At 42.8% G+C, this 27,454-nt stretch overlaps 2 protein-coding genes across 5 annotated transcripts in view; one reads left to right on the plus strand and one right to left on the minus strand.

The window, feature by feature from the left end:
• The first annotated feature begins 598 nt into the window (after positions 1–598).
• Positions 599–11,402, plus strand: ZBTB2 (zinc finger and BTB domain containing 2). 2 transcript variants are annotated; one of them, XM_081905185.1, is made up of 3 exons: positions 599–3,682; positions 7,735–7,917; positions 8,395–11,402. In XM_081905185.1, the coding sequence occupies exons 2-3, from the start codon at positions 7,745–7,747 to the stop codon at positions 9,758–9,760; spliced, it is 1,539 nt and encodes a 512-aa protein (XP_081761311.1). In that variant the 5' UTR covers positions 599–3,682; positions 7,735–7,744; the 3' UTR covers positions 9,761–11,402. The 2 variants fall into 2 exon arrangements, with proteins under 2 accessions (XP_081761311.1, XP_081761310.1); XM_081905184.1 differs by having other exon boundaries at positions 599–3,646.
• An 8,642-nt stretch (positions 11,403–20,044) lies between these two features.
• The window catches only part of AKAP12 (A-kinase anchoring protein 12), a 57,462-nt gene continuing 50,052 nt past the window's right edge, over positions 20,045–27,454 (minus strand). Inside the window, exons 3-4 of one of the 3 annotated variants that reach the window (XM_081905111.1) lie at positions 22,190–27,115; positions 20,059–22,159 (exon numbers count right to left, since the gene is read on the minus strand). In XM_081905111.1, coding sequence (XP_081761237.1) covers positions 20,085–22,159; positions 22,190–27,115 — 7,001 coding nt within the window. In that variant the 3' untranslated portion in view covers positions 20,059–20,084. Of the gene's footprint in view, positions 27,116–27,454 lie in introns of all 3 variants that reach the window. The other 2 variants (XM_081905112.1, XM_081905110.1) reach the window with 2 other exon arrangements.

Below are 27,454 nucleotides of genomic sequence, written 5' to 3' on the forward strand. Positions count from 1 at the left end.
TTATTCAAGTTGGCACACCTGACTACAAGCATACCTCAAGGTTTGACAGGTGCGAAGTCTCTAGCAGAGCAATCTTAAGTGGGACTGGAAGAAAAACATGGTAGATACACCACCACATCCCAAACACTGTTGGCTCATGCCAGCCGGGCTGAAAAGTGGAGAGAATGGTTTCTTGAAATTCTTCATGACATCTCCAGGCTGGCACAACTGTGGGGCCCAAGGATGCATAAGGCTTTGGCTCTAAAACTGCCAGTACCCCACCCCTGTGATGCTTACCACTTCAGGGCTTACTACTGGAGATAGCTTCTGCCCACCTGGGTAGCACCCGTCACAACTAGCCGTGTGACTCAATGCCAGCAGAGTCAACTACAAGTGCTCAGCCTTCAAACACTGGGGATGGGGTTAGAATTTTATACGTACCTGATATTCAAAAGCTGTTTTTAAGACATGTGATGACTTGTTACTGTGTGGTATAAACAGAAGTGATTTGGAGTCCGTATGTATATCACTGAAATGCTGTGATAGGCTAGATGAGCACTAAATAATCTTAACAAAACAGAGGTTCTGGGCACAGATAGTTTATTTGCTCAGGGAGATGGGTTTTCACTCCACCCTATAGGATAAGATTCAGTCTGGGTGTGTTTATGGATCTTGTGTCTTGTGGTACATAGTACCTTTCATTAGCTGAGTGCGCTGTACCAGCCATTGTCTGGCTTGGACAGAGAGAGCCTAGCTATTCTCCATACTCTGATAAACCACCCAGTATTTTTTACTATAATGAATTATATGTGGAACTGCATCTGAAGACTTGCATGATAGCTACTGATGGTACAGAATACAGCTACCAAACTACAGGCATTACAACATTAGGCTTAAAACTTCACCAGCTGGTTTGTTTCCAAGCAGAATTCAAGGTATTGATGCAAATTTCCCAAACCATAAACCGTTTTGAGTACTGGGTTCCTAAAGGACATCCATCAGGCCAACTATTTAAGTCAGCAAGCAAGCCTCCCCTTTTCATGAGAGGTAGATGGCAACCATAGGGAAAGCCTTTTCAGAGAGGATGCCACATTTACAGAATTCCCTTTCCAGGAATACCTGCCCTGCCTGTTTTATCTTTTCAGCATCAGGCAAAGATGTTTTTTGTTACCACAGGCCTTTTAAGCTCTGGACTATCTTTGTTTTTATCTACTTATTCTATTCAATCTAACTTTTTCCTATTTTATTCTGGGTTTGCACTGTTTAATTGTTTTGAATTGCTCCGGGAACCAGTTGGGTGAGGTGATGTACAAATATATCCAATGCTTATCTTAAGGGCTGCACGTGGCCCTCGAGGCATTTCTGGGTGACCCTCAGCAACATTGGACCCCCCCTGCAGTCCTCACACTGCCTTCCCCAAGCCAGTAAAGTGAAGTGCTAGGCTTTGGGAGGAAGCCATGAATGCTCTGACAGGGTTCTAGAGTCCTCACACCTCCTTCCCACAGCTGGGAAGTGCTAACTAGGCTTTGGGAAGGAGGTGTGAGGACTATAGGACCCTGTCAAAGCCTTGCACCTTCTTCCCAAAGCCTGGCTCCTTGCTTAGATGCCTATGGGAAAGGGGTGTGCGGCCCACAGTTTCCATGTCAAAGCAGTCTTGTGGCCTATTTGGTAAAGCTTGACTGCCCTGGTATGGGCACAAGGATGAGACCTGAGGCTACTACCTTATGCACACTTAAGTCATACTGACTTAATTCCCACAGAATTCAGTCGAAGTCAGTCTGACTGAAATACTTAATTTCAAGCCTTTTCAGATCCATTGAACTTATATAATAAATCTAGTGGTCTCAAAGAAATGCAAATATTATGTATTAAACATGTATGTACAATGGAGCCTGAGGCTCCATAACAAACATTAGTAGAACTCCTTTGCCTATGGAAGTTTTTAAACTCCACATAAACTTTCCGGAACCAACAAAAAATAGCTACACACAAGAGAACTACACAAAACAGAATCTTCAGCTTTAAATCCTATGGGCTCCTTACATTTTCTAACAAATAACTTTTTTCTCTAACAGCAAGCTGCCAGTAAATGCATAAATGCAGACAGAACAGTTTATTAGATCCTGGTTTGATTAAAATTTAGTAAGTAAAATATTCTGCAACCTTTTCTCTTAATATAATTACAACATAATATTTGTAACATCTAGCATTGTAGATGTTTGAAGCTTAACAGGAAAGGCAGTGCACAGCTACAGATCACACTAAGTTGTTACAGGAAGCAATTCAGGGAACAAAAGCAAATTCAGCAATTTTTAAGTATTCCAGACCCGTGCCCCAACATGACTGGGGGAAAATATCATAAGTATGTATTATAGCGCAATCCTATATATTGAGAACTTACTACTGCAATCCCATTTCTTTCTATCTTCAGATATAAGGACACCTATTATTCAAAGCACTAGCAAGCAGAAGCATATTCACTTTGGGGCAGATGATGCCATTTATAGATTAGGTTAATTCTCATATGCACTATTGTTATTCGGATTTCTCTCCTTTTTTAAAAACACAAAAGGCCACTCAGCAAGTTCTTTTTTTTTAAACTGCACTAGAGTCTCAGCAGTCCAGTTGTGAACTGACATTTGACTATTGCCACAAAGCATCGAAGCAATAGCCACATGTAATCAAAACACTTCAACAGGTGCCAAGCCAAATGCATGTATTTTTGTACCGATTGTGGCCTATATATCTATACTGCCAACTATGGCATAGTACTTTTTCAGTTACTTATGACACCACTGGATCCCTTTTTAAAAAAGGGTTAACTCTCATCTTCAAGCCTTTTTCTCAGTACAACTGCTGATTGCTGATACATTCAAAAAATTACATATTATCTGGCCCTCCATAAACACCTACAAAAAAGCACTGAAGAGTAAGCATATTTGATATTCTAAGCAAGGCTTAAGTAGCCACTTAAAAATGCATATTATAAATATTGTAGTTCCAATTCAATCCTTTGAAAATAAATAAACCTCACGTTAAAAATAGTATTGCTCATTAACCCTAGCTGCTGTAGCTCTCCTCGCATCGCACCTTTACTTTCTTACCCCCACATAAGCGTATCTTATTTTTGTTTTGGCCACCTCGTGGCAATTCCCTCCCTCCTGTAACTGCTCGGGGGAGAGAACATCGCATGGAGCGAATGTTTGAAGATGCAGTTCTCGCTCCAGTACGCCGCCTATGTCGGTGCATTACACCCCAAAGCAGCCACAGCCGACAGGCCCGGCTTCGTTTTTCCCTCTCTCCCCGCCGTTGCAAATGAGCGCCCGCCCGCCCCGAGCCCGGTGCGGCCTGCGCTTGCTGCTCGCTGGAAGCGGCGCGCGAAAAGGCGAGGCGAGGCGGGCGGGGAAGGAGGCGAGGGGGGAGGGGTGGCTCCTGCTGCTGTTGCCGCCACAGCGCTCGTCGCCGCCTCCCCTCCCCCTCCTCTCTGCCTCTCTCCCCGGCGGGGGCTCCTCGCCACAGCCTCTCTGCTCCGCTCTCGGTCATGTGACCCTAACGTAACCGGACAGGAAAAGCCGCCGCCGCCGCCGCCTCCGACTCCGTTGTTGCTTCTGCTGCTGCTGGGCGCGCGCCGAGGCGGCGGCGGGGGCTCCCGGAGAGCGCGAGCCAGGTGAGCTCCGTCTGCCCCCCCCCCTACATACACAAGGTAAATCGGGGCGGCGGGGGGAGGAGGGGAGTGAGGGAGGGGAAGCGGCGGCGGCGGCGGAGGAGGCCAAGGCGTCCGGCTGCTCCCCCACCCCGCTCCATGCCCACCATTGTGCTGGCGGTTGGGCTAGGCCAGGTCGGGACCCGAAAGGAGGGAAAGGGCGGCCCGAGCACCTGAGGGGGATTTCGCGACTAACCGGCGGCGGCCTCGAGACGGTGGAGGCTGCTGCCCCCCCCGGGGGTCGGCGGGTGGGAAGGTCGCCCGGTCAGGACCCGAGGGGGGGTGATTTCTGCTCCCACCAGCCCTGGCCCGCGGGGTCAGCGTGAGCTGGGCTCGGTTCGGGCCCCTGGGCGCCTGCTTTCCCCGCTCCCTCCGGTCTCCCTCCCTCCCTCCCTCGGAGCCGCCGAGCTACGCAGCGGCCTTCCCCGCTTTTTCTCTCACCAGCGGCAGCAGCAGCAGTAGCAGCCCGGCCTAGAGAGGGGGGAGGGGCGGGCGCTGAGGCAGCCGCGCGGAGCGGGAAAGGGAGGGGGAGGGAGGGAGCGAGAAGGAGGGAGGGCGGGGGGGTTGAGGGTGGGCGGCTCCGTCTGCGTCTCTTCAGCAGCCTAGGCGGCCCTGGCGACAGCGGCGGATCCCGTCTCTCGCGCGCCTTAGGCGCCGCAGCTCGCTCGCTCGCGCTGCTTACGTCGCCTCGCGCCGCCGTCCGTCCTCGCGTACGCCCCGCCCCCCTCCGGGAGCTGCGTGTACGCGCACGTGGAGACCTCGCGTCGCCGAGGGGAGGGGAGGGAGGGCAGGGGGCGTGGCGTAGGCGGAGCTGCGGCTGCGAGAGCCCGGGGGCGCGCGCGATGGCTGCGGCGGCTTGGCTTTGCCTGTCCTCTTTCCCCCGCCCGCCCCCCGACGGGCAGCCAATAGGAAACGCCGTCAGCGCAGGCACCCGGTGATTCACCGCGGGAAGCGCCGGGTGAGGAGCTAAAAGGAAGGTTGCGGCGCTCCTCCGCTATTGGTTGCTGTTGATTTCTCTCCGTCCGGCTGTCGCCTATGAGCGCCGCCTTGGAGTCTCGCTGGCTCTTGTGGGTTGTTTAGAGAAGGAGCCGGACGGTCTGCTTCCTTGCCGAGCGAGCAGCCGCTTAGTTTGCAAAATGCTCCTTTCCCCCGCTTCCTTCCTGGCCGGGATGCTGACGGGATTTGCCACTTTTATTCGGCGCCTTAAAGCTCTTAAGTGTTTTATTTCGATAAATTCTGTTTGCGCGCAGTAGCAGACGAACCAGGAGCACAACCACAAGAGCCTCAATTTTTTATTTAGTGCCCCAAACCCAATGTCCTGGTCATCTTGGACTGAAAAATAAATCCGTTAAAGGGGGATATTTAACTTTTAAGTTATCACCAGATTCCCTGGGACTCCTTTGTAGCACTGTTGCTGTTTAGTGGTTTAGTCGCGTCCGACTCTTCGTGACCCCATGGACCAGAGCACGCCAGGCACTTCTGTCTTCCACTGCCCCCCGCAGTTTGGTCAGACTCATGTTTGTGGCTTCGAGAACACTGTCCAACCATCTCGTCCTCTGTCGTCCCCTTCTCCTTGTACCCTCCATCTTTCCCAACATCAGGGTCTTCCAGGGAGTCTTCTCTTTTCACGAGGTGGCCAAAGTATTGGAGCCTCAGCATCAGGATCTGTCTTTCCAGTGAGCACTCATTTGCATATAACACTTAATCCAAGGATCTGAGATTCACACCATAAAAATACAATATAATTTTTAAAAAACCATACATAAAAACAACAAAACCCTTCCCTTCCACAAACACATTTAAAAGAGTATAGGATGTTAAATAGCCAAAGGCATGGTGGAAGACGAATGTTGTTGCCTGGCGAGAAAAGACCTGCTTTTGTGTTGCTGCCCTCTGGACATCTTGTGGAGGAGGCACATGAAGAAGATCCTTAGAAGATAATCTGTGGGTCCGGGTAGGTTCATATGGAAAGAGGCAGTCCTTTGAGGTATTGTGGTCTTGAGCCATTTATGGCTTTATAGGTCAAAATCAGCACTTTGAATTGGACCTGGAAACTAAATGGCAGCCAGTACAGTCAGGCAAGGAGTGGTGTAATAAGCTACAACCATTGCCCCAGTGAGCAACTTGGCCACGGGACATTGTTAATAATCTGGGGTGCAAGACAACCTAAAAATCCAGATCAAGCTAGTGCCATCATTTAATTAAGGTTTGATGTGTTTAATTTGGCTTGCGTTACAAATTATGTGCGTGGGAAGTGGTTATTCTAAGCATCAATAATTACTGTGGGTAAGCCACTAATTAAATTAGGCAGTTTTCTGAAGTTGTGTATCAGGTCAGTAATGCTAGCCAATCAACAAGTGTTGATTGAAAAGACTAATTTCCTTGTTTAGGTAAAGGAAGGGGAGGGGCATAGACCATTTGAAGTTCAAAACCTCAAAAGAGATGTGTGAAAAGTTAATCCCCTTTGAGGTAGGTAAAAGATAACAGTAAAGGACCCCTTGGCAGTTAAGTCCAGTCAAAGGCGACTATAGGGTTGAGGCCAAGGGAGCCAGTGTTTGTCAACGGACAGCTTTCCGGGTCATGTGGCCAGCAGGACCAAACCGCTTCTGGCTCAACGGAACACTGTGCCAGAAACCAGAGCGCACGAAAACACTGTTTACCTTCCCGCCACAGCAGTATCTATATATTTCTTGCCCTGGTGTTCTCGACCTGCTAGGTTGGTAGGAGCTACGACAGAGCAATGGGAGCTCATCCTGTTGTAGGGATTCGAAGTGCCAACCTTCTGATCAGCAAGCCCAAGAGGTTCAGTGGTTTAGACCACAGTACCATCCATGTCCCTTTGAGGTAATTTGCTTTAGCATAGCAAAGGAGGGACCAGAGCTGAGGCTAGGAAAGAAGCTATGAGGTTAGGGCTGGACTGATGTAATCAGGAAGCAGAAATGAACTGCCAAGCTATGTTGTGCCCTGCAGTGCAAGATAGGCTGAAGAGAAAAGATGGTGCTGAGCTTATTGTTGTTGCTGCTATGGAATAATCTGACATGTTTTGGGCTGCTGCTGCTGCTGCTGCGAACTTCCTCCATTGTAGGCTCCAGGTTGTATATACAGTATGTGTAAATAAACCCGTTTAACATCATGAAAGGATGGAGCTCTGTAGAGGCACTGGCTGGGTTCACAGTTTCCCCCACATCGTTTTTTTTGCACACGCACACACACATCATAGTCAGGTCAAAAATTACGAAACCAGTATCATGATATGGACTTCAAACTGGTTTTGGACAATATATTGCCCAGCCCTAGTGACATTGTTGTTGTTTAGTCGTTTAGTCGTGTCCGACTCTTCGTGACCCCATGAACCAGAGCACGCCAGGCACTACTGTCTTTCACTGCCTCCCGCAGTTTGGTCAAACTCATGTTGGTAGCTTCGAGAACACCATCCAACCATCTCGTCCTCTGTCGTCCCCTTCTCCTTGTGCCCTCCATCTTTCCCAACATCAGGGTCTTTTCCAGGGAGTCTTCTCTTCTCATGAGGTGGCCAAAGCTTCACAATCTGTCCTTCCAGTGAGCACTCAGGGCTGATTTCCTTAAGAATGGAGAGGTTTGATCTTGTAGTCCATGGGACTCTCAAGAGTCTCCTCCAGCACCATAATTCAAAAGCATCAATTCTTCGGCGATCAGCCTTCTTGATGGTCCAGCTCTCACTTCCATACATCACTACTGGGAAAACCATAGCTTTTACTATATGGACCTTTGTTGGCAAGGTGACATTACACCACCTGTAACCTCCCCCTCCCAACTCTGCTATATACCCTGAGCTCACTGGCCATTGTCTGGTAATTGCACCTTGATTGCACTTTTCCCCAGGGCAATTTCTTAATGTTGGGCATGTTCCCTTCAATACTTCAGATATTATCTAAATTTTACCATTTATTAATTTCTAAAATTCACTAGCCCTAGCAGTTATGGGTGCCCTTTTACTCCCAAATTCTGTTTACCCCAGATCAGTAACAGTATGTTTGAGGAAATTGTTTTAAACAAGTATATTTGCTTTACAGAATTTAAAAGATGGATTTAGCCAACCATGGACTGATTCTTCTGCAGCAGCTCAATGCTCAACGGGAGTTTGGTTTCCTGTGTGACTGTACAGTTGCTATTGGTGATGTTTACTTCAAGGCACACAAATCTGTCCTTGCCTCTTTTTCCAACTATTTCAAGATGCTGTTTGTTCATCAAAGCAGGTACAGAAGTTATAAAATAATACACCTTAAAAATGGTATTTAGTTAAGGTAAAATAGTCTGAAGGAATTAGAAAGTGTTAAGGCAGCCTAATGTGAGTTGCTTTATAAATCACAATAACTAAACATCCAGCTTCATCCACAATTCAGTTAACCCGATTACAGTGCTAATCCTGTGGATTTCACTCCTAACTAGTTTGTGGATCAAGTTCATGAACTGCTGCCCTGAAGGTATATATTCTGTAATAAATTAGATCACATTTTGCAGACACACACACACACACACACACACACATATATATTGCAGCAGTAGAAGTAATGCCTAAACCATGATAACCGATTTATTTTATTTATATGAACATGTATAGGATTGCATTCTTGTATACTTAAAATTGTGCACTTAGTTGTATACTTAGATTATTGTAATCCTTCAGAAGCGTTTTATCTTCCTCTTTAATACTGTTTTGAAATTTCTTTCAGTGAATGTGTCCGTTTGAAGGCAACTGACATACAGCCAGATATTTTCAGCTATCTCTTACATTTGATGTACACTGGAAAAATGGCACCTCAGCTCATAGATCCTGTTCGATTGGAGCAAGGAATAAAGTTTCTGCATGCGTTCCCGCTTATTCAAGAGGCTAGCCTTGCCAGTCAAGGAAACTTTACACACCCGGAGCAGATTTTTCCATTGGCATCTTCATTATACGGTATTCAGATTGCGGATCACCAGGCAAGAAATTCCACAAAAGCAGCCGCCACAACTGACAAACCTGTTCGAGGACCAAGGCCACAGTCATCAAGAGCAAATCAAGAACAGATGCATGAAGCCACCCAACTGTCACAGATACCACCACCACCGCTGCCTCAAGTGCCCCCAACAAATATGTCCACTTCAGACCCATTACAGCCTCCATTGTCTCCTGAACTGGTTTCTACTGCTCCTCATCCTTCTCCTCCAGGTGATGAAAACAACATGGAAGCCTCCTCCTCAGATGATCAGCCTGCTTCTCTCACAATTGCGCACGTCAAGCCAAGCATTATGAAAAAGAACGGAAGCTTCCCCAAATACTACGCTTGTCACCTCTGCGGTCGGCGATTCAATTTGCGAAGTAGTTTGCGTGAGCATCTCCAGATTCACACAGGGGTGCCTTTCTCATCAAGCCCGCACGGGGAAAGTAGCGTTCCTTTATCTCTTTGTAATAACGCTCCTGAAAAAGATTCTATGGAAGTTGCTGAAGCTGGAATGATTAGCGATAGCGAGCTGCAGCAGATCTCGGATTCACCCATCATTGATGGACAACCGCAGGCTGAAACACCGCCACCCTCTGACATTGCTGACATAGACAACTTGGAGCAAGCAGATCAAGAAAGGGAAGTTAAAAGGCGGAAGTACGAGTGTTCCATTTGTGGGCGCAAATTTATTCAGAAAAGCCACTGGAGGGAGCACATGTACATTCATACTGGCAAGCCTTTCAAGTGCAGCACCTGTGACAAAAGCTTCTGCCGGGCCAATCAAGCTGCTCGACATGTATGTCTAAACCAAAGCATGGACACCTACACCATGGTGGACAAGCAGACTCTGGAGCTTTGTACTTTTGAGGAAGGCAACCAAATGGACAACATGTTGGTACAGACCAACAAACCCTATAAATGCAACTTGTGTGACAAAACGTTCTCCACGCCTAATGAAGTCGTCAAACATTCGTGCCAAAGTCAGAACTCTGTCTTTACTCTAGACGAGGATAGATCCATTTTGCTAGGTGGTGGGGATGCTGAAACCACAGAGAGTGACCATTCGGTCTTAGACTCTATCAAAAAAGAACAGGAAGCAGTGTTGTTAGACTGACTGTGAGGCTCATATCATTATTATTTTTTAAGAAAACAGTTTGTCTTACTCATTTTTACTAAACCAATCCTCCTCCCCTCCCCACAACCATAACTACACTGACATGGAAGGAAGTCTGGCTCTGTTCCTTTTTCCAGCAAAAGTATAAAATTAATAAAGGGTGTTGTATCACATTATAACAATTGATTTTAACCAAGAAGAAAATGTATAAGGGTAACTCAGCTAACTATGTGAATAATGCTAAAATGCATCTGTAACATACTCTAAGCGAGTTCTGAGACTGTTTCTAGATATATATATACTTGAATGCAGTGAGATGCAATGTGAGAAGAAGACAGAAAGGAAACTAAACATGTTCATTAAACTACAATATTTTCTCTCAACAAATAGCATTTTGAGGGAATACCGAAGATACAAAATTCACACGGTTACACACCTATAAGCTGTGTAAAGTTGTCATTTTACAAAAGCTTGGAAATTCCCTTAATGAACCAAGAACACTATTTTAATCCACATGATTATTGTCAAGTGTTTGTTTCCAGGTAACTTCATTGACATTATGTCCATTAAAAATGTATTATTAAGGCTTGACTCCAAGCTCAGTGTCTTGGTAGTCAACCCCACTAACTGCAGTGGGACTTAAAACTTCCAGATAAATGTGTTTAGGACCAGATTTTGCTAAAATAGCAGTAATAATGTGATGGCAATCGTTTTATATGCATAAAAATGTATGTATGTGTGTGTATGTACTTCAGGTAAATGCAGGTAAAATGTGTGCATGCACCCTTTCCAAACTGGCCACTGCTTGTAACGTCTCACAAATTGGTCCTTTTTAAAAGCATATTTACATTTGAATTGGTACAGGGTGTATGCATTTTTTTTACCCTGCTGACTAGTAATTGATAATGATGAACAGTGCTATCACCCAAAACGTGAAGGAAATCAGAGATTAGAAGAATTGTACATAGTGAGCCCTGTGCTAAATGTGGGAATAATAGATTTGAGCCTTTATAGTGTAACTGAAAAAGGAAAAACATTGTGGCTTTTTTATTTTATCAAAGCAGCAATCTGAGTTTATGTGATTAACGTAGGAATTAAGGGAAAGGAAATCTGGTCTTAAATAATATTTAGCTACTGGCATCCTCTTGTAACATAGCAAATGGTATAATGATGAAACTGTATCATGGTTGGTTTTTAAGTAACAGTGCAACATTGAGTGGAAAGCTATATATTCTTTATGTTCCTTCAATTTGGGCACCAGTCAAAGTGCAAAAAGAAACAAAGGGGACAGTGTACATTCAAGTTTCTGCTCTGGATAGTACCGTATGCAAATTTAAAATCAAGTTGCTGATTTTTATCTTTTTAATATATAAATATAATAATATTCTCCAATAGTATAAATAACCTGAGAGGAGGGAGTCCATTGAAAGGTCAATTGTCCTGGTGGGAAAGTTTCAATAAACAGGCATTCCACCAGAAATGGGGGCAGTGTGTGTTTTGATGGGGGAGAGAGAGGCAGATACAAATCTGCTTTTGTATACATGTTTTATTTGAGTATCATCCTATTTTGTGTCTAGTTATGTTTTCCAGTTTGTAAGTTTTTATACATTATTTTATGGAATAAAAAAGGTATAAAATAAAATTTGATTTTTGTCAAGTCAAAGGTGATTGAATGTGAGCTGATCATATGTATATGCTGTGCAGATCTTAGAAATGGACTCAACATGCAGCACGAGGCTGTTGGGGGCCAAAGCAGCAGGAACAACTGATGTGGGAAATGTGTGTGTTTGCGAGGGGAAAGTCTATGCAATTCGCGATCATGGGCCTCTTATGTCCCCAAATTACTGCACTGCACAGCCACTCTGGAAAGGAACACACAGAATGTAACTGTTCTGTCATGGGCCTATGCTTGCATCAGATCAAGCGTGTGAAGGCATAGAATCAAACTATAAGGCTTTCGCTTTAAAAAGTTGAAGGACTAGAGGTAAGTATGTTCTTAAATAGTTATCAGGTTTCATGACTGCAGCTCAGAGTCCACAAAGAAAAAATGTGTAGTCGCCATGTTTAAACAAAATTCCTGGTCCAGGAAGCTGCATGTGAAGCCCCATACACAGAGTGTGTCCCCACTACCCTTTACTCCATTATCATTTGCTTGGACCCCAGAAATTTAAAAAGCACACTGCCTCACTCTCCTGACAGACCCCCACTCCAGAAAATGTCAAAGCTAGCCTACGTGTGAGCTATACCAATTCAGACTACAAGGACATGTGTTGCATGTTTAAACCAAGCTCCTTTTAGGTACAACAGGGAATAAGGGGCTAGTTGAGCCCCTTCCTTGCTGTGCTATTTATAGGAAATAATTTACAAAGTGGCGCAATAAAATACATGTTTTGCCACCTGCAATTTCAAGTGGTCCAGGTTGGCTGTTCACCGCAAGGATCTACTCAGACCCACACAGCCTCACTGTAGTCAATGGAACAAATTACTTGCTGCCTATTACATTCCAGGCTCCATTTAACTTATAAAGTGCTGGCATTAACCTTCACAGCTCTATAAAGAGTTTTGGGCCTGGCTACTTAGAAAGATCACCTGTACCTCTAGGCACCTAACCTTTTAATCTGCTCTGGTTCACTGGTGAAAGAAGTTAAGTTTGTACCATGACGGCTGTATATCTGGAATGCCTTCCACAGGCTAATTTGAACCCCCCCCCCTTTTTGATGCACTCTAAAAGATCGACTAGAAGTCTATTTAAAAAAACCTCAAAGTCCCACTGCTTTCAAAGGGTCTTACACCTAGATAGATGCAAATGATTGCTATCTAAGGGTTAAATTCAGTGAAAAGCCATGGAAAGGTACTTGTAGACTTCCCCAACCCCCCTTTTTCCCTCCCCAAACCTGTTGGCAGTTCAAGGCACTTGGTGAATGGGGTAGCTTGTGGCACAGTGAAGCTTGTGGAGGTGGTGAGATCTAAAAATCAAATGGGCTACTTAAGAGGAGACACTTTTGGGGGGGTGGATTGGGATCAGGGACTGACCACATTCTCAATTTTTCTCTAAAGTCACCATTTTAGCTGGATTGGGTCAGTGTACGTTTACCTTTAGGTTCAGTGATATGATTATTCTAATTGTAATATAATTGCCCTTTTGGCATGTTCATAAAGCTTGCAGAGATTGTACCGAGCATCTCGTCAAGTCTATTGAGTTGAAATAGCAGGGTTTGTTATGCGATACGTTTCTATTGCAAAAGATGTCTGCATGCATAAGGGCAGGATATCATGGGCATGCCAAATCCAATTCTTCATTTATTCTGCATTAATCTAATCTCATTGAATATTTGCTTTGTACTAGTAGGCAGTAAGGACTTGGCTCTCCAAAATCCTTTAGGAACGACAAGCTATTTGAATGACAGTGAATTAAAGAGGAACTAAACTGCATAGAGTGCAAATGTTATTGGGACAGATATTATAAAGACAATACTAATGCAAAACAGAAATGTTTCCATTTCTAGATGTTCACATTCTAAGAACCTAAGCTGCTGCACTGTCCAGAAATGTGGATGGGTTACAACTGCTACACCATTGCACAATTAGTGCAAACACACCAGATGCTCTTCTGCAAGTCTTCAGAATTGCTGAACATGCTCCATTGGTAGCAATTTTCATAAATGAAACAACTGCACAAAATCTTACTGTAGCTGCATTAGTGTGGATCATATGGTGGATTGCTTCAACGCTTGCTGCCAGTGTATATTTAGCAAGGGTTTTTGCAACAATATCATGAATTCTTTCTATGTAATAAAAATGCAGATAATCACCTGACCCTAAATATATGTACATAAAAGCATGTTCCACTGAGAATTTCAGAGTAACTGTTTAGGATTGCAAAAAGCAAGTGATACTAAAACCCTACAACCACAATTTAGTCTTAAACCAAAAGGTTTTGGTATTTCCGAGATGCCCAGGCTGCAATTTGGCATTTAAAGCAGTAGGGAATCCCATAGCTTTATGTGCACCTGAAAATGCTTCTGCAAGTGGTCCTTGTCACAAGCCAAAGCCTGATTTTCCCTTACCCAGTTGGTGCATTCCACCATTTCTTGGGATCAATGGAGTAATGGTGTTATTTCATGGGCCCCTCAGCTTTCAGGAAAGATGAATGCTAGTTTCCTGGCTAGAAGTTCTCAAAGTTGTTCTTCTCAGGTACAAATCCCATCAGTATGATGACAAAGAGACTACAAAGAACAGCAATTATAAGAATGACAAAGGACACAGTGAGCATGAATTGTGTTTGTATTTTATTTAGTCCATGAAAATCTACCTTAAAAACAACATATAAAATCAAAGTATCGGTTAATCCAATACATTGGATTAAGAAGAAACTGCAAAAGCTTGGAGTTGTGGCACAAGCTAAAAGTTTGCAGCCTCGTCTTGAGTATTTCTGAGGCCAAAAGCAATACACTGTAACAAAGCAGTATCTGTGTATGGAGACATGCTCCCTGCACCATGGGAAAAATCTATTGGTGCTTTTGGTTTTTGGAGACGGGTCAGTTAAAAGCAGAAATATTGGTAATGTGATTTGTGTTCTTTGCATTGCTTAGAAAGGCCCTAGATCAGTATTTTTTTTTAAAAAAACCAAGCAAGAACTAAGCGCTTGTTCCCCAACTTCTAGCCAGGTAATTTACATTGTGATTACTAGGTTTTATTTAAATGTTTAGATAACTTTACATATTTATTAACAGCCTCAGAGCTATAAAGATTAGAACCAGGATAACATAGGCCATGCCACTGTTTTATTATTATTATTTAGCTTGTTGCAGCTACTGCAAAATGGCTTTCCATACACACGTTACATTTCACAGCGGGTTTTCCATTTGCTTAGCACTGTAAAACAGGGCTGTGAAATTCACAGGCCCTGTTTTATGGCCTGCCGGGTGTGAGATAAACTTCTTTCAAGGTCCCCTTCAGCTATGAAAGGTTCATCAAGCATCTACTAAACCCATGACTGGTAGGCCATGTGAAGTTCAGGGACAATGACTTTGACAGACTTGTTGTAAAGCACACAATGAAAGTGATCAAAATAGCATTTGGCAATCAGAACAAACTTTCTAATTCATACTCTAACTGGGGAAGCTGCCACTAAGGTGGGGGAGAACCAAAGATTCCCCCAAATAATTTTGGAACACACCATGTTACTGAATGTTTTACACATTTGTACACATTGTAGACACACACATGGAATACATCTAACTGATCCACAAACAAGCGGCTACCTGTATTTCTTTTTTTTTCTTCTTGGAGGCCATTGAGCGTTAACCTTCAATACTTTTTAAAGTTTCCATTTTGCACTGAATAAACTAAACTTTCTTACAAATTCATTCATATCAAGAAGTTCATATTTTATCACACTAAGTCCAGAAGGAGGCACGTGCTAACTTGTGTACATACATACACCATCTACTTTTCAGGGAGACAGATTTCTGCGGTGCTATTCACCAGCTCACTGTTTTGCTTAGTAAAGAGGCTTCATGGACTAGCACTCACTAGGAGTGAAAGGGTTACTGGTTTTGATTATTCTCTCCTACCATGTCTTACAAATGTAAGACACATTGATCCCAAACTTGATCCAAACTGAACAAGCAAACTGCTCACAAAAGTGGTATAATTGTGTGGTGGGGGGGAGGCCATCATTTTGGAGAAAAGTTAGCAGATACATGGAGAGTCTTCAGTTGATGGGCCTAGGGAGGTGGGTTGAGAGAGAATACCTTGCCACTGTTACACTGTGTGTACTAGCTGCAATCAAGAGACAGAGATGGAGGAGGCTTACTAGCAAGCAGCTGCCATCTGTTCTGGCAGCACTGCTCAATAGCTGCCAGTAAAAAGATGGGAGAACCCACCCACCGCAATTTACTATTCAGTACTTCCTGGCCCAACTCATGGGCTAATTTGAAAGCTAAACAATCATCCAGGCTGCCAGTTTGGCAACTCTGTAATCCAAAAGGGTTCAATGATTATACCAAAATGATGATGTTATTTCTTGCACTGTGACACCAGTGGATCTTCGTCAACGAAGGTAGTAACTGAAACTGAAAGAACGGCTGTAGATACCGTACATGTTTAAAGAATGGCGACTCACCTTTCTTATCCACCTAGCTATTTAAAATTATTTCAGTTATATTTTGAAACGAACTGATGTATTAGTGTTTCACTTTTCTGATGTTCAAAGAAACCCTGTTGTCTTTATACCTTTTAAGAGGGTTTATAAAAAGCATTGTTTCATTTTTAATTTTCATAAATCGGCTACTTCATCGCAGAACTGCAAATTTTGCCAATACACTGAGAACATTGCATATTATTATTTTGCATTTTATTAGCAGAGCTGTTCCAGGTAAGTTAGATGAATTTTAAAAAACTCACAACTTTCCATATTCTATTTGAAGAAAGGCAGTATTGTTAGCTAAAAGTATTTCTAAGCTACATTATGCATACAGCAACCACTAGATGGTACTATTAGACCAGTGACATTTTTCTTTCTTTACTCATTGTGCAGCTCCCCAAAGGTCTTATTTGGCTCACTTAGATAATTTTCAAATAAATTACTATACATGTAGGACAATGAAGCTGCTGAGCCATGCAAGACACAGCTGAGACAGGTACGAAGGCTACAAAGTGCAATATAACTCGACTTTCTAGACATGTTTGGTGTCTAGAAGATCAAACACTAGATGCTTTGAATATTTTAATTATCTTTCAATTATTTAGCATTTCAAGCCTGCCCAGTTTTATGCACAACCTATACTGACCAGTACTAAACTCTGCAATTCTCCATTAACGAAACAGAAGAGTGACTCCTGCTCAATGTTTCCTAAATTGTGGGGCTTTTAAAATTATTAATTAAGAGCACAAAGCTCAGTATAAGCCAAATTTTTGTTTAAATCACTTTTCAGAAATCAGAGTTTTCTAAATGTACACAAGCATAATGAAATATACTTTCCTACTGAGGGGACACACATATAGAGCAAACATAATCCTTTACTCATCAAAAACTTTTTGAAAATAAATTGTCTTGCTTCATGACATGGATGTTCCAAAAACAGGAGAGCATTAAATGTTATGCTAAAAATTGAACCATCTTTATTTTTCTTGATAGCTTCAAACCAGTTCAGCATTTGCCTAAAGTTATGATGGTATGAGAATTTCTTAAATGGACTAAGGGAAGGCTGAGGAAACATTGATGGGGCTATTTATTTGTCTGGCTTCTAAAGACTTTCCACTTTCCCTTAGAATTAAACTGTACTCCGATAAATGTGAAAGTCAGTGCAGACTTTGGGAGGCTTAAGTACACTGAAATCTTTCTTTTTAAGTACACCTAACTCTCCATTTGAATGTAACTGACATATTTTCAATACACAATGCCATAGTGCTATGCTTATAAAAGGTGATGGAAAATAAAGTCCTGTTTAGTAAACCAGTAACACAACTATTCCAAAGCAAAACTATGCCTTTTGAGTATGACTTGTACCAAATCAAGACCCAATACAACATTGAACATGGTTCTCACACCATTCTACACCATGGAAAGCCAATGCAAATGTATTCTGATCTATCTGTGGCCAACTGTAGCTCACTCACAATTCTTCCCTATTGGTCACATATTTTGTTTCTTTACCGGGTGAGACAAGTGAGATCATTTTCTTTCGTTCTCTTTCTTTCTTTCTTTTTCTTTTTCTTTCCACATATAAAGAGGAGGAAATATACATTAAAATCGGATTTTGCTTGAAGATATACACATAAATACACAAAGAATTACAATCCAGTTTTGGAAGCACTGATAAAATGGGGAGCTTAAAAGATGCCAACTTCCTTCCCAGGTTAAGGTATGGATGTCATTGCAGCAAAAGTTAACACTTTCTGCCCCCCACTCCAACTCATCAGCAAAAAAATATAAAAGAATATTGTGAAGAGCAAGTGTTGACAATCAATAGTAAAAGATGACGGTTCAAGCTCCTGATGGTATCTCAGGATTGTCAGCTATATTTCTCAGAATGACATCAGACATCTGTTCTCTGTTCCAAATCAGTGACCTTCAACCCAATTAAACAGAATCCATTATCTTCTGCTGCTGCTTCAGGAACTGGTCCCTCCAAATATAAAGACACTTTTCCAGAACTGTGGAAACAAAAGTAAAGAAAAATCAACAAAATCTTGCAGCCCGAGCCTTTTATGCAGAGTGATGGCAGTACCATCATATTATAATGGACTTTTTCTATGCACATCATGAACCAAATCTAGATGCCACATCAATGGAAGCAGTCAGTAGTTAAGCATGATGCTGCTATGCAGCGGCTGGCAACAGTGGCACTATGTGGGAAACTGCCCAGGCTGGAGATGACTCAGTCATAAGCCCTTAAAGGCAGGACAGACTAACCGTTTGCCAACCTAAGGTAGCATTAAAAAGGGGCTAATGGTGTGTTTTTCAGCTTGGAAAAGTTAGCAAAATCTCATGACGTAAGCAGCGTACAATGGTACATCGGGTTACAGACGCTTCAGGTTATAGACTCCGCTAACCCAGAAATAGTACCTCGGGTTAAGAACTTTGCTTCAGGATGAGAACAGAAATCGTGCTCCGGCAGCGCGGCGGCAGCTGGAGGCCCCATTAGCTAAAGTGGTGCTTCAGGTTAAGAACAGTTTCAGGTTAAGAACGGACCTCCGGAATGAATTAAGTACTTAACCCAAGGTACCACTGTAATTTATTCCTGCCTCCAGCACCCCGCTATAAGGCCAGACTTCCTCAAACTCGGCCCTCCAGATGTTTTGAGACTACAATCCCCATCATCCCTGACTACTGGTCCTGCTAGCTAGGGATCATGGGAGTTGTAGGCCAAAAACACCTGGAGGGCCGAGTTTGAGGAAGCCTGTATAAGGCTGAATTGTTAACTTTCCCTTGCCAGAAGAAAAGGAGAATGCAGCGGTGCAACGGTGGGGAACCTGTGACCATCCAAATGTCGGACCACTGTACAACCCTTACTTGGTATTTCACCATGCTGGCTGAAACTGAAGGAACTGAACTCCAATAACATCTGGACAACCACAGGTTCATCTTCCCTGCAGTAGTCGGTAAGCAAAAGAAGCAGGCAAGCAGTGATTAGCTTTAATCGGTGTTTTGATTTGTCCGATAGTTTGCCTGTGATAGGTATGCTCTAAGCACAGCTGAGGAATATGCGGTTGACTCCTCTTTTTACATTAAGAAACCTATTGGGAGGCAGCCAACAGGTTTAGCTGCTATCTCACTGGATCTGATTATTGTGCCAGAGAGGACGTGGTTTGGCTGCAGGAACAGCCTGAAGATGCTGACTCAGCTCCCACCTGCGTACAAGGCAATGTGTGGGATGGTGGGATGGCGGAGGAGAGGCAAGCACACACAGCAGCAAATACAAGCCCAGCCACAGCAGATAAGATTTAAGGTGGGGACAGCTAAAACAGCATTGTGAGTGGAGCAACTACATGGTGCTGGTCACTGGATATATCCAGAGGGAGAGGGAAAAGTGTATTTAAAAAAAGTTTGGGTAGCGATTAAAACGGTACAGTTAAGCCTCACAGGAACCTTATGGTAAGAAGAGTTTCAGACCACCTTAATAAAGGGGTAAGAGAGTCAAATTGCTCTGAATATATCCTGTTAACCTGCTGCATCATTCAGGGGGGCAACAGACTAGGACAATGCCATAAAGCCATCTGTTGTAATTACAGAAATGAACATTTCCTATTCAGCCACAGATGTATATGGCTTTAAGTTGTGTGAAGGCCTCCTCCTCTAGGTTTCACTGTTCTTTTAAAGAACATCCTTTGAAAGTGATGGCAAAATAATGGATCTTCACAGGCTCACACATAGTTCTAGGCAAAAAGAATGGGTTAGTACAAGCAAGCCAGCATGCTGGTGCACATTTAGAAAACCAGTTGTTTTGCACCTTTCCCAGCCCAGCTCCCATCGTGCCATTAGGCGCTAACCAGGCCGTGTGAAGGCAAGCATATGCACAAGGAGTCAAACTTTGTCCCATATTTGCCTGCATATTAGGGAAACTTGTTAACTGCTGGAACAAAGTTAAATTCTGAAGTTCAATTGAATGCAAAAGACGGCTTAGAGATATTTCTAAAAAAAATACTAAGTACAGTCTCTCAAACAAGAAACTGAAAACCTGTTCTAAGTCATTTGACAATGAAATATATGACCATAATTTGTAGTTCTGATAGCAAGTTATTTAGCTCAATTATCTAGCTTAAAAAGCCACTGAAAATAGTTAATTATTCTGAATTTAAATAGTACTTACATTAAACCTCAGGATTCAGTGAGCTCTAAGCTTAGCTGTGGACTCTCACTGATGGTGTAGTCTTGATTATTTACATCTTTCTCTGTGTATGTCTCCACGAATCCTGTTGATTGGCTCTGGTCATCTTTGTTTTTCATAGGTGTTTGTTGTTCTATAAACTGCTGTTGGATCTGAACAGTCTGCCCAGCTTCTACATCAGTCAGCCTTGCTTGGGCCACTTCAAGTGACTCTTTGGGTAGATCTCCTGAGGCAGTATCTTCTACTGCTGGTCTCTGAATCTCTGTTGGAGTGGCTGTATCCCCTGCAGAATGCAGCTTTGGTTCACCATTCTTTTTCTGGAAATCTGTCTCTTGCTTAATTTCTTTCACAATTTCATTCAGAGATTCAGGGTCTTGTGCTAGTGTTGTCACAGTGCCTGATCGTTCATCTGGCTGCAACATCAGTTTCACTTTAGCATCTTCAGATTTATCAGAAGCAAAAGGCATTTCTTCTGCCACTGTGAAGGCCTCTTGATTCTCTGCGGACTGAGTTAAAATTATATTTGATGGTTGGATCTCTAGATTTTTCTCTCCTTTGCCTTTTACAGGAAGAATCTGACCAGTCTGCAAACTTTCCTGAATTTCAGATTTATGTACACCCTGTAGAAATGGCTCACTCTGCTGCTTTGACACAGATGGCAACTCTTCTGTTTGCTCCAATGTATCAACAGCATTCTGGATGATTTTCAGCACAATTTTTGTACTCTGTGACTCTATAGTCACCGATTGAACCACATCTTTTTGAAATTCTATATGAGTTAAAGAGGGGCTTCTTTCTGGAGGTGTCTTTTTTTCACCTTCTTGACTTGATTCTAATCTCTGAAGCTTCATTTCTGGGCTGGAATTCAATACAGACTTCTGGATCAAATCATCTTTGGTGCATGTTACTGCTGCTAAAACTGCCTCCTCTACCACTGAATTTGCTTTCCCAGACCATGACACTGTATCCTTATCAGGACCTAGAGCCCCAAGTCCTGGTTGAACAAAGCTCACCTGCTGAACTGTTTTGAATGTGGTTTCTTTTGGCTCCTCTAGGAGAGACTGCAGGTTTTCAGTTAATGTTTCCGTAACTGTGACATTCTCTGCAATAACTTGTTCTTCGACTGTTGCAGCTGTTACTGTTACAGAGGATTTATGAACTCCGTGACTTTGTACTTCAGGAATGTCAGTGGTGATAACCTCCTGCTGCTCAGTGAACATTTCTTGCTGCACTGGAGCTGCACAAACTGCATCAGTATCCGCAAGTTCAATTTTCCCTGTTGATTTTTCTGTTTCTGTTACTAGCACCTTCTCCGACAATGCTTGCCTTCTCTCAGAGCTATCTGAAATTGTGGCAGATTGTGAAAGTGGAAGGACTGTTTCCAGGGGCAATTTACGAGGGCACACTTCACTCTGTACACAAACACCATTTATACCTGCTTCACTACCTTCTGTGACAGAACTATCTCCTTTCTTTTCTGAGAAGACATCTGATAAAGCACCAGAGTCCGAGATGAGGGTGTCTCCAACTTTGGTCTTTACTGCTTCAGTTGCTACAATTCCTGAGAATTTCGCTTCAGTTGTTAGCTCTATGTTTTCGACCTCTTTTTTCAAAGAATCCACAGTTGCCTCACTTTTCACAGTGCTGTCCTCTGTTAACTCAGCCTCAGTGTGCTTTGATTCCACAGTAAGTGCATCTTCCTTTTCATTCTGCACAGATCCTTCAGTTGTAGTTACAAGTGTGACATCCTTCAGTTCATTCCTTTCTGGAACGTCAACCGCAATTCCTTCTGTGCCTTCCAATTTCAAGGTATGGCTGGCATCAGCTACATCCTTCTGGATGACATCCACTACATTTTGATCAGCTTGCTCTGTTGATGTTTTTACTAGGGGAGAGTCATCTTTTACTTCGTTCTTTGAAAGCTCCTCAGTAACAACTGCATCAAAACATTTTGATTCTAAGGAAAGGGAAACATCTTGCGTTTCTCTCTGCTCAGGAGCTTCAGTCTTGTCACTAATTACAGGGGCTTTATCATAAATTATCTCAACGGATGTTGCTAGGGAATCTGAAGTATCTTCAACCTCAGAGTTGAAACTGACCTCATTCTCCACATTCTTCAGGATCTCTTTTACTTCTGGCTGTTTGGTGGCAGTGGTTTCTGCTTCCATAATTTCTTCTGACTGTTCTGAAAAGACCTCCTTATGCACTTTCTCAGAAGGAAATTTCACTTCCACTTTTGCATCCTCCTTCTCTGCAAAGACCTCCACACCAGCCTTCATGGCTGCCTTCTCTATGGGGGCTTCTGTTTTCTCTTCACCTTCGGCTTTTTCTACAGAGGATGCCACTTTTGCCTTCTTTGCGGAGTCCTCTGCACCCAACTTCTTTGCAGGAACCTCCACTTGACTCTTTTCCTTGGCAATCTCTACAGCAGACCCTATATCCACCTTCTCTGCAGGAGTTTTCATATCTAGCTTTTCATCTGGCTGATCTGACGAGGCCACTGTTTCTGCCTTCTCTGCAGGCACCTCTGCTTCCACCTTCACATCTGGCTTCACTGTGATGGCCTCCACACAAACAGATGCATTTGATTCTTCTGCTGCAGCTTTTGTCTTTTCTATAGGGTCCTCCACTTTCATAATCTCTGAGGGAGCCTCTGATTCCCCCTTGTCCGTGGAGGTCTGCACTTCCATCTGTGTTTTGGAAATCTCAACTTCCACCTTTTCTACATCTGCCTTCACCTCTACTTTCTCTGTGCAGGCATCTGCCTCCAACTTTGCATGTGCCTTTTCTGTAGAGATCTGTGCTTCTGTCTCTTTTATATGTTCCTCCACTTCTTTTTCTGAGGGGGGCACTGCTTCTGCCTTTGTGGGAAGCTCCAAGTCCTCCTTTAATTCTGCCTTCTCTGCTTCTACCCTCTCTTCGAGGAATTTCATTTCCACCTCTTTGACATGGCCATCTGTTTCTACACTCTGCTTATGGGTCTCAGTCTCTGCATTCTGCTTGTGGACATCCACTTCCACCTTTCTTGTGGGCAAGTCTTTTTCTACAGTCTCAGCATGGAGAGGTTCAAGTTTCTCATTTACCATAGAAATATTGGTTTCTGATTTCTGCATTTGGCCCTTGGGTTCCACCTTCTGTTCGTGGGTCTCAGTTACCACAGAAACCTCTGTGTCTTTGTTCTGGATGCAGGCCTCAACTACAACATTCTCTGTGCTTCCAAGTGTGGCATGTTTGGCCATACCTAAGTCACTGACTTCAGTTACTGCATTCTGCACTGGCACTTCAGTTATCTTGCTCTGGATGGGTGCCTCAAGCACAAAAACTTCAGCACAGGGAGGCTCAGCTTCTTTTATTTCTTTTTGCACAGGGGCTTTTACTTCATCTGCAGCAGTTACTAATTTAGCTTCCAAGTCAGGTATGGTGTTCACCACTTGTTCAAATTTCTGGGAGAACTGAGGCTTCTCTTCATGTGATATTTTTGCCAATTCATCAACTGCTCGACCAGTATCTGTAATCCCACCTTCAACTGCATTTTTTAAATTTGTTTTGGCTTCCTTTGCCATGCCAACAACATTTACTTCTGGCCCTTCTTCAGGGGTTACTGTGATAATGACAAATCCTTCCTCTTCAGCAGTCTGTTTTTCAATGATTTCTTGAACAATTTCTTGTTCAAACTTTGAATCATGACTCTCATCAGTCTTTTCCAAGCTCACAGTTTCTTTCGAGCTTTTCTTCACCTCTACACAAATGTCATTACTCTTCTCCAACGCTTCCTTCGGACTACTTTCTTTAGCTTCATCTTGACTTTCACTACTTTCACTTACTTGGATATCTGTCTTCTCTGGTTCTTCCTTTGAGGGTGGTTCTGCCTCTTGAAATATGATAGTAGTTTCTTGCCCTGTTTTCTCTATTTTCTCAGGCAGAATTGTTTCCTGTGCTTCGCTGGACAATTTAACTCTTTCAGCAACTTCTTGCAGAATTTCCTGTGTTTGTTTATTTAGTTCTTCTAGGTTTTGCTGGCTTTCCTCTACCTCCTGCACAGGTGTTACTATTTCTGTTGTATCAGGGGACTCAGTTAGCCTTGAAACTGCTGAAACCATTTCCGTTGTCTCTTCAGCACAGGATACTTCAGCTGTTTCTTCAACACCTGAAGTTTCTTCTCTAGCTGTGATTGCTTCTGAGGTTAGAGTGTCACCGCTAAACTCCTTTTGAATTTCTGGCATGACTTTAGTAACCACCACCATTTCTTCCACAATTCCAGTTTCAGAGATCTGATCAATATGTTTCTCTTCATCTTCCTTTGCATGTTCAATGGACTCTGTCACAGCAGCCGATATCCAAGATGGTGATCTTTCTTCAATACTTGTAACTGCTCTCTCTCCTTCTACCATTGTGACAGTAACTGCATGAACTAGTCCTTCATTGGACTGCTCAATAATCAAAGTACTTTCTGACTGGTCTGAAGTTTTCTTAGTTAAATCATCTTGTTTTGCCTTTTGAGCTTCAAACTTCTCTTGTTCAGCAGCATCATACTCTGATAAAGGAACAACGGCTGGAACATCAGAGTCGTCCTCATGGATTTCAGTCATTTCTTCTCCAGCTTCCTGAACAGGAGCATGTTCTGGTATTCCATCCGACTTCTTCTTCCTACGACCAGGCATTAGTTTTTTAAATGAAACCCATGATTCTTCTTTTCCAGACTCTCCATCTGAAGTATAATGTTCTAAACTTTGAGCTGTGGAAGATTCTTCATTTCTCTCTTCCATTTTTGTTTTAGATTTTCTTCTTGGGGTTACTAGTCTTTTAAAGGACTCCCATGTTGAAACTCCCTCACCTTCAGATGGGCTTCCAGCTTGTTCTGGTGAAAAACCTCCTTGTCCTTGATCACTTTCTTGTGAGCTAGTAATGGTCATGCTTGGTGCTGTTTCTTTATTGGGCCCATTTTCATCTATTTTCTGTCCTTCTTGAGCAAGTCTTTGTCCTACCTCTTCATCAGAAGTTGATGATTTTCTGGTTCTTTTCTTAGATGAACCTACACAAATTAAGGCTTCCCATGATACAGAAGTATCAACCTTTCTCTTGGGCTCATCTATGCTTTTTTCTAATTTCTGTTCCTCAACATTTTCTTTTATATCATCCTGCTCTTCACAAGGTGCACTTTCAGTTGAAGATAGAGTAGCAGTTTTTGCCTTCTCAAGTTCTTCTTCCTTATCACTTTCAGAAAGTCTCCTGACCCGTTTCTTAGGAGTCACCATTTTTTTAAATGATGCCCAAGGTGTAACAATGTCTCTTTTCCTCTCCATATCTGAAGTAGAACCATCTTCCGTTTCAGTGGTCTGTGCTGCATCTGTAACTTTTCCTACAGATTCTGTTGTTTCTTCAGGGGAAGAAGCAGAGCTTTCTGCTCTTGGATCTTCTGGACTTTCTGCAGAATCAGACAACTGCTGTGCTTGTTCTGCTGCTTCCCCTTGCTTAGCTTCTTCTCTTTTTCCTTTATGTTTCTTTGCTGACAACTTCTTTAAGCTTGAACTTGTAAAAAGCTTTTTTAGGGGGCTGCCTTGTAACTTGGCTCTTTCTTGAGATGAAAGTAATTCAACTTCATTTGTAATGACTTCTAGAGGTTTGATTGTTGCTGAATCTCCACTGCTTGGTTCAGTTTGCTTGAGTGGCTCATTTACTAGCTCAACCAAGCTTTCTTTGACTTTTAGCTGTTCATCAGTGGCTTGTCCTTTAAACTCAACATCAGTTTCAACGAACTGTTCAAGAACAAGTTTGGATTTTTCAGTTGGTTTTGGTTCTTTCTTCTCCACAGTAGTGCTAACATCAGTGCATATCTCTGTGGGTCTGTCATCAAAATTTTCCGTTGCCAGAGGAGCCTTCGGTTCAGATATGGCTTCAACTATTTCAAAATGCTCCTCAGGTGTTTCTATAGGCATTGGAGAAGTTGGTGCAGACTGATCTGTTTTTTCTTCAAATACTTCAGTTGCCAAAGGAGCTGCTAGTTCAGATTTTTTCTCAGATGATGCAAGAGGGCTATGCTCCAGGGCCATTTGACATTTTTGTGCAGGTTCCAAGTTCTCCTCCAAGTCAATTTTATTCAAGCTTTTACTGGGTTCTATGTCCACACTTTCAGCAGACATTTGTGGTGATGGCTGTTCAAAGGCAGCAACAGCTTCCTCCTTATGCGTTTCTGTTGAGACATCTATCATTTTTGTTTCTTCTCTTTCTACTATAGCATCACTGGCTTCTATAGACACTTCTGCCTTCTCTTTTTCTGGTATGGGTTTTTCTTTTTCTGATTCTTCAGTAGGAGTGGCTTCCTCTTTTATCACTCCTTTTTCTTGCTCCTGCATTTCTCTCTCAGTGGCTTGCTGTTCTTCTTCTTTAGGTTTCCTGAAACTTGTCCTTTTCCTAAACCCAGCCCAACCCTGGGTAAAGAACTTTCTTAGGGGTGATGCTGTTTCATTAGTTAATGGACTTGTTGGAGACTCTGGAGACTTGCTACCATCACTTTTAATCTCTGTCTCCTTGCTTCCTGCTTCAACAGGACCTTCTGTTACCTTTTCAGGAGAAATTTCTTCTTTTGTCTGCTCAGTCTGAGTTTCTTGCTCAGTCTTTTCTACAGGGTAGGGCACCTCACTTTGTGTTTCCTCCTCCACTGTATCTAGCCTGATTTCTTTACAATCTCCAGCTCCTTCCGATAGCACTTCTGTCTCATCTGCTTTCACATTCAGCAACTGAACAGGTTCTGCTTTTTCAGTCTTTTCCTTTCTGACGGTAAACTTGAATCCAACGAACTTAAAAACTTTTTTAAATCCAACATCATTTGCTGATGGAGATTCACTAGGTTCTGCCTGCTCTTCCACTTTTTCTTCTTCTGATGGCAATTGCTGATCAGCATCTTCTGCATCTTTCTGTTCCACATCTATGTTAGATTTATCGGGTGATTCTGCTGGCCTGGTCTCCATATTTTCAGCTGGCTCTTCTTTTAGAATCACATTTGAAGTTTCTCTTTGTCCAACTGTAAGAGACATTTAAAAGCAATAAATAATTAGGCATTCTGTTATCACAATTCTATTTAAATTGCATAAGAAGTAGAAATAATCACTATTCCTCTAATCCCAGGCACACTTACTTGGGAGTAAGGCTATGGGACTTAGTTCCAAGTAAACCCATATAGGAATACACTGCACTATTATTAAAAGTCAAATGCATTGAAATTAATGAGCTTAAACATATTCAATTTTGTACAAGATTGTGGACATTATATACAGTCGTACCTTGGTTGCCAAACGCCTTGTAACTCAAAAGTTTTGTTTTTTTTTTTATAATAATGTTTTTATTTGCTTTTTTCCAAGGT

This window comes from Podarcis melisellensis (assembly GCF_964234715.1).
Source record: "Podarcis melisellensis genome assembly, chromosome: 3".
NCBI lineage: Eukaryota > Metazoa > Chordata > Lepidosauria > Squamata > Lacertidae > Podarcis > Podarcis melisellensis.

Excerpts from the sequence above, each read along its gene's own strand:
- ZBTB2 (XM_081905185.1), top strand. The coding sequence starts at position 7,745 with ATGGATTTAGCCAACCATGGACTGATTCTTCTGCAGCAGCTCAATGCT. Across the intron at positions 7,918-8,394 it reads CTGTTTGTTCATCAAAGCAG|TGAATGTGTCCGTTTGAAGG; the intron begins GTACAGAAGTTA and ends AATTTCTTTCAG.